Raw genomic sequence first — 11,619 nt, forward strand, 5'->3', positions numbered from 1 at the left:
AAAAAACAAAATAATATAAAATGTATGAAAAATAAAATAAAAAATGCAGTTAAGAAATCAATTCTCCAAGAAACGGTTTCATTTTTAAAAAATGACACATTGAGAAATCGGTTCCCACAACTGATCTCTCAGCGCAAGCATACAAAAAAAATTATTAAGAAATCAATTCCTATGTGCGAAAATTAAAAAGAAATGTGAAAAATAATATATATTTAATTTTTTTAATATATAAATCATAAAATTGAAAAATAAAAGGAAATAAAAAATTCTTAAAAACAGAAAAATAAATATTTTAAAAACAAAATAAATAAATATAAAATTAAAAAAAGGACCCATTGAGAAATGTAAAAAGGATAAAGAAAAGAAAGAGACGCAGAGAAATTGTTTTAGCATAAAAGTGATTTCTCACCCGGAATAGTAATTTGTATCACTTACATAAATAATTTTTAATTTTATTATTTATGTAATTTTATAATTTTTTATATACATGGGATAAAATTCTCACACCCAAACAACAAAAAGTTACGGCTGCCACACAGGAAAACTTCACAAACCCGTTGTTATTTGTCTGATTACTATTTTGTTTTGATTATGTCAAATAATCAAAGATAATCAGATCACACATATTTTGGATGCGCACGCACGGTACTGTTAACAAAGATTCTAAATGGCTAATTACCCGTAGACACGGTTACATTGTTTTTTTTCCTTAATAGCCTTCTCAATGAACAAGCTGAAAGAAGTAAATACACAAGATAACATAGTAACATCCATGGAAATTCTGTTCAGAATAGAAAGAGGAATGATCATATCAGAGCTCCTTTTTCAATTTGGCTATTCTTTTTTTAAGTTTTAACCGACTATAGGTGCATTCACTGGCAATTCATTTTTAACCAAGTCCAAAGGTTCTTTCTTCACTTGCAATTCGATTTTAACCGAGTCCAAAGGTGCTTTCACTGGCAATTCATTTTTAACCCAGTCCAGATAACCTCCTCCCATGTTGCTCACATCCTTAAATCCCTGTTCATTAATATTAAATTAATACAAGTTGGTCTTTTGATCAATTGGATGGCACAAACACAAAGCAAACAGAAGGAAGGAAGAAAAAAATAGCATGTATTTCTATAATTTGGAAATTTTTTTATATGTAGAAATTAACCTAAATTAATTTATGCACACCGCTCAACTAATCCTAATCCTAATCCTGCTTGATTCTCTTGGTAGAACTTGAAATATATATACTAAAGTTGGCTTGAATAAATACTTACTTCCGTTAGAAGATCAGCAGTTGCATACAGAGATCTCACTCCACTTTGACAACCCTATAAAACAGATTCATTTCATTTATAAAAAAGAAGAAGAAGAAGAAATTTTAGCCTTTATAACCAGCATCCTATAGTTTTGTAATACAAAATGAAGGTTTTTATTAACCAGGAGAAAAGAAAGTTACCACGATGATATGATCTTCTTTCTTGCAAGCATATGAAACCTCCTTAAGAAATTCTGGATTCTTCACTCTGCCTGTCCTCCAAAATCACAAAATTCTACATTTTAACAATAGAATTCGCAATTGCAAGACTAAATAAAGAAGATTTATATCCCCAAAAGCAGTATTAAGTTATTGCAACAGCAGATATTACAAATTCCTTACCTTCTGGTGTATTAAACATGTATGCAACGTTAATGATCTTCTCTGCATCCACATGCCCTTTCTGAAACTCTTCCACCGTCCTATTATAAATTACCAAAAAGATTTAAGCTTTTTGAAAAATAAATAAACAAATGTAATCAAACATAGACCCAGAAATTCAACCTATAAATTAATTTCCCTTGCTAATTCTCAACCGACAAAAGAAAAAAAAAAAAAACAGAACCATTTGTTACCTGACATCCAGATAAACATGACTGGTCTGGATCAGATCCTTGGTTGCATGTACATCAACGGTGACAACCTCAGGTCCCGAGCTACAGAAGAAGAAAACAGAATTAGATATTCTAATCCACAGAGAAATAAAACAGCCACACAAACACCACCCATGATGATACCAAAAATTATTCTTTCATAATAATAAAAAAATTCACCAATAATGAAAAATGCTTCAATTGAACATAAGATGTGTGATCACAAGAATTTACATAAACATGGTCATTGAGAGATAGAAAGAAAAGGAGAATTGTGAGATAAGTAATATAAAGGAAGGAGATAAAGAAGAAGAAATAATATTATTAAAAAAAGTATTGTATGAACAATATAACTATCAGTTATGCTACATGTAAAGGGTATGACTCGAAACTATATATAAGCCAAAAGTAAAAATGTTTAAGAGAGAAGTAGTCCCACAAACCTCTCAATTCCAATAGAACCCATGAAGAGAAGTAAGTGTCTTTGGCTAAGCGAAGTTTGGTAATAAGGGTGTTGTTTGATTCTGATCCTCCTAAATAAAAGGATTAAAGAGCTGAATATATATATATATAGGGTAAGGAAGGAAAATGCAAAAGTGGTGAGAGAGGATTGATGGTGCTTATGTATGTATCTGGACCAGTAATGGTTTTATGGTGCAACGTGCTGTTGTGTTTCCGAATGTAAAGCTTCCAAACATTTTGTGTGGATAGGTTGAGTGGGAGTGTGCTTGATTGCTTTATTAAAATGAAAGCGATTGAATTGCGTGACGCGTCGGATTAGCTGGGGTGTGTGTCGGATTCCATTTTAGCATTCTTCTCAATCTCTTTCAAATAATTTGTTTTAAACGGTTTTTTTAGTTAAAGTAATTTTTGTCATTTGTGTGTGTTTCAAATGAATTTGGCTCCTCTAACGGCATGTAAATGCATTTACATCTTGATCTGAGATTATAATTAATCTTAAAAGTTGATTTAAATAACTTTTTGTTATCTATGAAATAAGAAAACAAGAGTGTTTTGATTATGGTATCTAACTTTTATTTTTAATTTTGTGGTACCTAACTAATTTTATTTTATTTTTTAAAAGATACAATGTTGTTAGGAAATCTCTCAATGAGTAATATCATTAAAGTTTAAGTCATTTAAAATCATTGACCTAATAAAGTTAAATATATTTGAATAATTGAGGATCTTTAAATCTTTTAAATTAAACAATGTAGTAAATTAAACTTTTTTAAATATAAATGATTATTTTAAACTTTTTAAAAAAGATAAAGAATCAAATTAAAGTTTTTAAGAGATAAAAGATCATTTTAAATAAAATAAATAAGATAAAGCTCCAAAATTATCATGTATAATAAAATAAATAAGATGAATATATATATATATATATATATATAAGAAGAATCAATGATGGTTGTCATAATTTCCTTCCAAATTTTGGCCGATAGCTTGGGTTGGAAATTCTAAGAATATCTCTAATCATGATTTTTTATATGAGTTTTTTAATCATCTTTTCGTGATTTCCGCAATATTTTTTGCAATTCCAGAATGTCATGTCACTCATAAGAAATTTACAAAATTTTATTTCATTGCAAGAAACTTCAAAAAATCCATACATTTATATTTTTATTATTATATCTAAATTATTGTTCCAGTAAAATAATTAATTCATTTTTCAGTTTTTATGTATACAAATAATAAATATGAATAATTGAAGAAAATATTAAATATCAATTAAAATAAACAAAATTACATAACATTGAAAGGAAATGCGTTACAATAAAAAATACATTTTTACATAATAATAGATAATTAAACACAATGACATTGAAATAAAAAAAAAACATAACGATTAAAAATAAAAAATATTACATAAAATCAATTATTTTTTTTATTTCCGAAACGTTCCCAAATATGCTCAATTAAATCTCTCATCCTATGAGTAACATCATTAAAGTTTAAGTCATTTAAAATCATTGACCTAATAAAGTTAAATATATTTGAATAATTGAGGATCTTTAAATCTTTTGAATTAAAAAATGTAGTAAATTAAAAAAATTTAAATATAAATCATCATTTTAAACTTTTTAAATAAGATAAAGAATCAAATTAAAGTTTTTAAGAGATAAAAGATCATTTTGAATAAGATAAAACTCCAAAATCATCATGTATAATAAAACAAACCATTGTGATGATTTTTTTTTTAATTTTTAAAATTAACCTATTTTGTAAAAAATAATAATTTAGTGGTGAAATTGATAAAATTAATTTCCATAATTTTCAAAAAAAATCTTGATATGTGAAAAAAAAAGAAGGGTTATACACTCAGTGTAAAAAGTTTTAGAAAGTCATCAAATCACATATATTATGGATGATAATTTTTTAACTTTTAAAATAATTCAACCGGTAATTTATGATTAGTGTATGTACAATAAACTAAAAAAAACAATATTATTTAATAATTAAGGAAAATAACGGGTTCGATTCCAATGACCAATATCACAATGGGCTAAGTAATGATACAAGTTGCTATTTGTACTCCCTTTTCCTTGTTAGTAATGATCGATCAATTTTACAATGACTAGTTCCGTAACAACTAGTTTTATATTGACTAATTTTGCAACGGTTAGTTTTACAACATAAAATTCTAAATTTAAGATACAACAATGACCTACACTACTAAATTTAAATACCAAACACAACACCAGCATAACATTTGTACATATGAACTAAACATTTAATATATTGGTTTTTTTCCTAATATGGTCACAATACTTTTCTTGGTCTCAGCGTTGTTGTTCGAACATGTTGAATGTATCCTTCATGAGGATTTCATACTCCATACGCCTTTCATGTTCTTGCATACACCTTTCTCATGCCTCCTTTAATTTAATAAGTTTTGATGTGTTCACATTTTTGTCCTTCATTACATTTTCTATGCCAGATAAATCAACACTGTTAGAAGCTTCTTTTCATTTGTTCTTCCTTTTTGTTGTTGTTTGTCCAATTGAGCGAGACATTGGCGATGATGTATCATATTTTTCAACTTCAACGGACGACGACGAGTAATTTCCACCAGCAAAAACCTTTGTTCTTTTTTAACACTTTGACATAAATTCTGCATCAAATTTTGGTTGATCTTTCAACAACAAGCAAACATGCTCAACCTCAAAATTTTTGCTAGTATCCTGTGAGTAAATAATATGAGCATCAACCATTACATCCTTCTCTGAACTTCCACTTCTATGTTTATTTTCTTGTTTGTAGCACCCGTAAAACTTTTGAATTGACAGATGGATCCTATTCCAACGAGATTTCAATTGACTTTAGCTTCTTTCATAAAATTGTCCACTTTGACACACATCATCATTGTTGTATGCATTTTTTATCCTTGCCCCATATTGCTTTGATGTTTGGTTGACTCCTAGAATTGAATCCTTTGACGCATTGAGCCATGATCGGACGAAAATCACATCTTCTGTCATTGAGAATGTTGTACGAGTTTTTTTTTCCACTAGAATTTTGATCTCCCTCATCTAGTTGAATATTGTCTACATTGATTGGTGATTTAATTTTATTGCTAAGGGGCTCAATATTGGACAAAGAAAACATATAACACGTGTTTGGGTTGGTGAGGGATGATAGTTAACTACAAAATTGTGGATTTTGAGAACTATCACAAGTAAGTGGCTTTACATTGGATGAAAGATGCATATACCACATGTGTGGGGGTAGTGGATACATAACATACTGTGGTGGATTTTAAGAATTTTCATTGGTACAAAGTGGTGGTGGATGCATAACATATTGTTGTGGATTTTGAGAATTTTCACCGGTAAAGATGGTTAATTTTGCAAATAACTATAGTAACAATGATAATTATATTGATTGAGATCCATTTTAGAGAGAATAAAAAAGATTGAGACTTGATAGGAACAAGAAAAAAAAATTAGGAGTAGAAATTTTGTGTGCTAAACTCCATCACGTTGGCCCAAATTGGCAACAGTAATTCCACCAACCCTTCTCTTTTTTCTCTCTTCAACGTTCCAAATCCTTCCTAATTTTTACCTTGTTCTCTTTTCTCATTTTTTTCTCCAGAAACTTCTTCCCCACTAGCCCTTATTTCTTTTCTTTATTTCCTCAATTTTTCTATGAAACATTCTCTCTTCTTCGACGTCCAAACCCTTCTCTCTTTCTAAAACGTTTTTTCTCTTCACGCTTCCCCACCAATCCTTCTCTATTTTCTCAATTTCTCTAGAATCTTCTTTCTTCTTTGATGTCCAAATCGATCTACACCATCCCTTTTCTCTTTTCTCAATCACCCTTCACACCACACTTGCTCATCATTGGTATTCATGGACTAGGGCCCCTCCCTATCTCCTTTTCTTTTGTTCAAATCAATTTCCCCTCTTTGGAGCCAGGGACATTCATTGCCTTGCCAGTGCCAAACATCAAGGAGGCAGCAATGATATGCGCTTGTAGTATTTCTCCTTCTTCCTTTCCCCCCTTTGTGTTACATGTGGTATTTCTTCTACTCTAAGTCAAAATTTGGGATTTTGCAATGATTTCATTTTGCTTCTTTTCCTATTTTCCCCAATGTTCTAATTCATTCTTCTTCTTCATTTTGCTTGGGGTTACATTGGTTGATGTTTGGTTGGCTTCTGATTTCAGTTGGTGATGTTTGAAAAAATAATAAATTATTTGGAGAAACAATTTCTTATATTAGAAACTCAAATTTACGGTGAAGTAACTCTCATGTCAGATAGATAGTCTCCAATGGAGAGAGTTTCTTACACTTAGAAACTCACAAAGCACCTCCGATTGGAGATGCTTTAATATATTTGGCTTGAATGACAATGACATCTATTATAAGAAGACAATATTAAATGAGATGTATATGTTATGTTTCATTTTTTTTGTTTAGAGCAATTTTTTAAATCTAATCAACAATGATTTGTATAAGTAATAGGATTATGTATTTCTTAATTAAGTAATTTAGGGTTTGAATCTTGATTAATTATTGAATATGAAATAAATTTTGTTGAAAAAAAAAGTTATTGAATAATTATTTTGTACCAATGATTCGGGAAAAAAATAAACATTGTCAGGACCTAACAGAATCAAAATTAATTTAATTTTCTTATCAGGCCCATCCACCAAATTATTGACAAGAAGAAAAAAGCCTTCTTACCGAACATGACTTGAGCTTTCCATGGAAGAAGAACACGCCGCAAAGGCGCCACTGCCGGACGCTTTCCTTCAGTTCCTGGAGACCAACGGGCTCGACCCTTCCATTTACACTGCTATTGATTCCACCCCACGATACATTCGGTAATTCCAATTTTCACCATTTTCTCAATCTCCTTGCTTCACTTCATGCCTTTTAATTTGAAACTTATTTTTCTTCTTATTGTGCCTTCAAAGGTTGAAACCCGGTTTCGAATCATGTATTGAAGAGGTTGAAGCAGAGGTGAAATGCAAACTCGAAAAATTAGAGTGGTTACCGGGATTTTACTCTCTTCCACCTCACGTTCAAATTGCTGGTTCTAGGGCATACCGAGAAGGGAAGGTAACTGATCATGGAATATTAGTTTGGCTTTTCATAGATCAACCAAGTAGTTTGGTTGCTACAAATTTTATTTAAAACTCAGGTATTGTTGGATTTTTTATGTGTCAGATATATGGAATTGATGCAGCTTCTGGAGCTGCAGTTATGGCTTTAAATATATCACCTGGGGATCATGTTCTCGACCTGTGTGCTGCTCCTGGTACATATTTCTTTCTTTACCCACTCATGCTTGTATTCTCTATCTTCTTATTGTTGAAAAACAAATGAGTGAGATTAAGATTGCTTTATTTCAGGAATAAAATGTATAAAATGGTTATGTTTCAATGATGATTTTTCATTTTTTTTTTTTAATTTTTTGCAGGATGTTGTTTTGTTTTTAGTTGAAAGAACAGCTTTGAATGTAATTTATCAGTTTCCTCGAGAAACAATTGAATGTTGATTATTATGGTATTTGTAAACTTCTTTTTTTTTTTTTCAGGTGCCAAACTTTGTATGATTTTGGACCTTCTTGGTGATTCAGGCTCTGTGGCTGGAGTGGATGTTGCAAGGCATCGTTTGGCAGCGTGTAGGACAATGCTGCAGAAATATATGATTGGTGGTCGGTGCCGGCTTTTTGTTGCTGATGGAACAGCATTTTCAGTTATTCCTAGCGGATTTTGTTCTGACTGCAAATCATGTAATTGAAGTTTATGTTGTTATAGAGATGGTCCAGTCTGAAATGTGATACTGCAAATTTAATATCATTTATTTATTGATCAGTATTTCCTGCTTTTGAAATGTTTTCTTTCTATCAAGTATCAAACAGGTGAGTCTGGATTGGAAGGAAGAGTGGATGTGTTCAAGGAGTGGACATCTAGAAGACCATGGAAAGAGAGGAAAAAGGCAAATAAAAGTGGGACTGCACAATTGGTGTCTAGGTCTCAGCCTCCTGAGCTAATTTATTATGGACAACATTCTGGAGTTGTTGGTCTTACTAAAGGAGAATTATATAGGACTTTATCTGACAATGAGATTGCAAATCATGGCTATGACAAGGTAATGTATACTTTCTTTTTGAATTTATCTTGCATAATGCTCTGCTTTCTTCTACCCTGAAAATTTGATTATCTGTTGGGATTTGCGGCAGGTCCTTGTGGATGCAGAGTGCACTCATGACGGTTCAGTTAAACATATTCAGAAGTTTGAAGATTGGGGCTGGGGAACTCTTCAGCGCCGTGTACTAGATGCTGAGAGGACTGATGACTTGCATACTCTTCAGGCAAATGACTCATTTTTCTCTTGAACCATTTATACTTATTCTCTACAATAGAACACTTAATTGGAATTATCATCATTTCTTTGCTCTCTCTCTCTCTCTCACATATTCTGACAGAATCTTGTCCAAGAATTAACACAAATAAATTGGCTATTGATGAGATAGTTCAGGATTACTGATTGCGTCAGTATCAAACACTGAACTTTGTATTTTTCCTTTTGGATAGAAAGTCTTCTATGGGGTAATGACATACCAATGGTGAACTGGGGTACTCTTTGGATTTGCATGAAGTGTAATGGCTAAAACATGTTTTAAAATCTGGGTGCTCAAGTGATTAATTGTGGGTATATATATATATTACTAATTCTTTAAACATATGCTTGGGTGATTAAGAGTATGAAATCATGAAACTAGCTAACTCTCTGCAACCTTACCTTTGAACCTCAAAAAAAATGAAAGCCTTCATTTCAAAGCATTGTATGGCCAGGACTATATGAGCATCAAGTCCATCAAAGCATTATAACAAGTGTGTATGAATTTTAAGTATGTACTTGTAAATATGACAAATCTCATTGTCTGTAATATGATAGTATACTATGCTTTCAGTAGTTTCATGTTCACGTAGTTAAATGTTTTGGCGATATTTCCACCCAAAAGAAAAAAAACAAAACGGGATTTCTGAAGAAGATATTGGAGATTGTTCCTATTGCCATTTTCGGCATAATCCATGGGATGCATGCCAATAGTCTTAGATATCACCTTAGTTTAACACACACATACCTTTTGTGTCTGGCTGCAGTTGAATCTTCTCACCAATGGTTTCCGACTGCTAAAAGTTGGAGGGTCCCTCGTCTACAGCACTTGCAGGTACCTTTTACATTTTAACTTGTTGGGCTTTTTTAAATGCAGTCTGCTCGCAGGTGCCAGTGCCATATCATTTTTCATGTCATTTTATTCTAACAAATACCTTGTTGATTGATTAGCTTAACTATTGCACAAAATGAAGATGTGGTGGAACAATTCTTGAAGGAAAACGAAACTGCTGGTAGGATTTTCATGCTTCAATTTATTTCCAGTGTGAAAATGATCTGTTTTGTCAACTATTTTTATTGGTCCATGTTTATTATTTCATGTTATCCATTTCAGTAATATGATTAGCATTTCTACTATGCTTGTGTTTTGTCAAATTTTATGTGCTTCTCTTGTAGAAATTCTCCATTTAGATTCATATTGCCTCTATCCTCAAACCTTTTAACCCTCTTTCCCCCAACCTGATTTTGTCTCAGATTTACAAAATTATCAACTTTATGTAGTTGACCTTTAAGGAACCACGACATCTTTCTCTTTCTTTCTTATTTTGGTAACTTGCAAAAGGTTATGTCGGATAGTAACAGGCTAATGCTGTTTAAGCTAGGAAGAATTTAGCTGGTGGGAATATTTTCTATTTTCACTTTTTTATATTAATTATTACGAGAATGTCACACGATTTATGCTATATATCTTGTTTTCAAAGATCTGTACAATAAATGATGAAAAAAAAAATGAATTATTAGTTTGCAACTAGAAAACAATAAAATACTGGCATTTTTTGTAGTTATCAGTTAAAATTTAAAATGGACACAGAATACATTTCTAGCAAAACATGCGAGCATAGTTTTTAGCAGTGGTACTCCTTGGATCATATATGCTTGTTGCTTCACGTCTTTGAGTTATAATAACATATTATGTCTTGCGAGCATAATATGTCCTTGGATCATATAATAACATGTTTTTGTAGTCTTAGGTTGTTTTATACAGAATAAGACAAAACATAAATGAATGAAAGAGAATAATAATTTTATAAAATTAACCTTATATTATCATTAATTCATTTATAGATTTTGTTATCTATCATTAATATTATAAGAAATACAAGTAACAAAAAGTAATTAATATTATATTGAAAAACTAAAATAACAATTATTTTGGGATAATTTTTTTTCTCTTACACCATAATTATAATAATGGAACTAACATATATGCCATTGACATCTTTGTTCCTCATGTTTTTGCGTTCTTATTTCAATCTACAGAGTTGACGGAGATAGATGCTGCCAGTGATTGGCCTTGCAAGGGTGGTCGCATACCGAAAACATGGCGATTTGACCCTTTAACATCACAAACCAGTGGACTATTTGTAGCAAAGTTCACAAAAGTTGTCATTTGATTTTTTTCTTCCGTCCTCAGAAAATATTCTTTTTAAATGCCGGACAGATTTAGTATACTCCTAATACATTAGAAAGTTTCATACAATAGATAATTCTTTCACTATTATTGTTGTTCTTCTTCTTTTGTAGTCAAATACTTATATTTAATTTGTCAAGATACATGAAGATGTTTGTCGACTTATTTAATTTATCAAGATGCATGAAGAAGTTTGTCGGCTTAGAATTATTTATACAAGTTTGTCAATAGAGTGCTCAATTAATTTGGATTGGCACCTGACATATGAATCTGAGTATGATAAAACCAAGTTTGAAAAGAAGTAAATATGGCAAAAAAAAGGATAACGAAGGTCCAACCATTCAGTTTTACAGGTGTTCTAACAATGGAAAGGAAAAAAAACTCATAACATGACTCAAGTAGATCCTAAAAGGTGTATTTAAAGAAATTGATAGAAGACCTGTGATGATCAATTTTTCCCAATGTGCAAGCTAATATAATAGTGTGTTAGATGAAAAATAAATCAACAAAATAAAACGTACTACTGACATAAAATGTGAGTAAGGGAGATAGTGATTGCTAGATACTAGATAGTTGTCAAGGAGATGACTCTGTAAATAAATAAACATTATAGTGAATGAGTTAAAGGCCACTATACAATAAATAAGCATGCCACTATCACCTTTGGATC

General features: G+C 31.1%; 2 protein-coding genes across 3 annotated transcripts; one reads left to right on the plus strand and one right to left on the minus strand.

Moving 5' to 3' along the window:
* Window positions 1-530: 530 nt before the first annotated feature.
* On the minus strand, window positions 531-2,454 carry LOC100305809 (uncharacterized). 2 transcript variants are annotated; one of them, NM_001250059.3, is made up of 6 exons: window positions 2,346-2,454; window positions 1,885-1,965; window positions 1,652-1,731; window positions 1,451-1,521; window positions 1,269-1,322; window positions 531-1,020 (listed from the first exon to the last, which is right to left on the minus strand). In NM_001250059.3, the coding sequence occupies exons 1-6, from the start codon at window positions 2,366-2,368 to the stop codon at window positions 853-855; spliced, it is 477 nt and encodes a 158-aa protein (NP_001236988.2). In that variant the 5' UTR covers window positions 2,369-2,454; the 3' UTR covers window positions 531-852. The 2 variants fall into 2 exon arrangements, with proteins under 2 accessions (NP_001236988.2, XP_006574329.1); XM_006574266.4 differs by lacking the exon at window positions 2,346-2,454 and adding an exon at window positions 2,137-2,313 and having other exon boundaries at window positions 546-1,020.
* A 4,599-nt stretch (window positions 2,455-7,053) lies between these two features.
* LOC100788419 (uncharacterized) lies at window positions 7,054-11,161 on the plus strand. Its single transcript, NM_001255738.2, is given in 9 exon segments — window positions 7,054-7,233; window positions 7,327-7,471; window positions 7,580-7,670; window positions 7,950-8,147; window positions 8,277-8,506; window positions 8,598-8,729; window positions 9,526-9,593; window positions 9,710-9,771; window positions 10,799-11,161. Coding segments are annotated over 9 exon segments (1,179 nt in total). The 5' UTR covers window positions 7,054-7,114; the 3' UTR covers window positions 10,933-11,161.
* The last annotated feature ends 458 nt before the right edge of the window (window positions 11,162-11,619 follow it).

This window comes from Glycine max, chromosome 2 (genome assembly GCF_000004515.6).
Source record: "Glycine max cultivar Williams 82 chromosome 2, Glycine_max_v4.0, whole genome shotgun sequence".
Lineage (NCBI taxonomy): Eukaryota > Viridiplantae > Streptophyta > Magnoliopsida > Fabales > Fabaceae > Glycine > Glycine max.

Bases quoted from the DNA above. Each gene is read 5' to 3' on its own strand.
- LOC100305809 (NM_001250059.3), bottom strand. From the start codon at position 2,368: ATGGGTTCTATTGGAATTGAGAG. The intron at 1,966-2,345 runs GTTTGTGGGACT...CTTCTTCTGTAG, and splicing joins GGTTCTATTGGAATTGAGAG to CTCGGGACCTGAGGTTGTCA. The intron at 1,732-1,884 runs GTAACAAATGGT...AATTTATAATAG, and splicing joins CATGTTTATCTGGATGTCAG to GACGGTGGAAGAGTTTCAGA.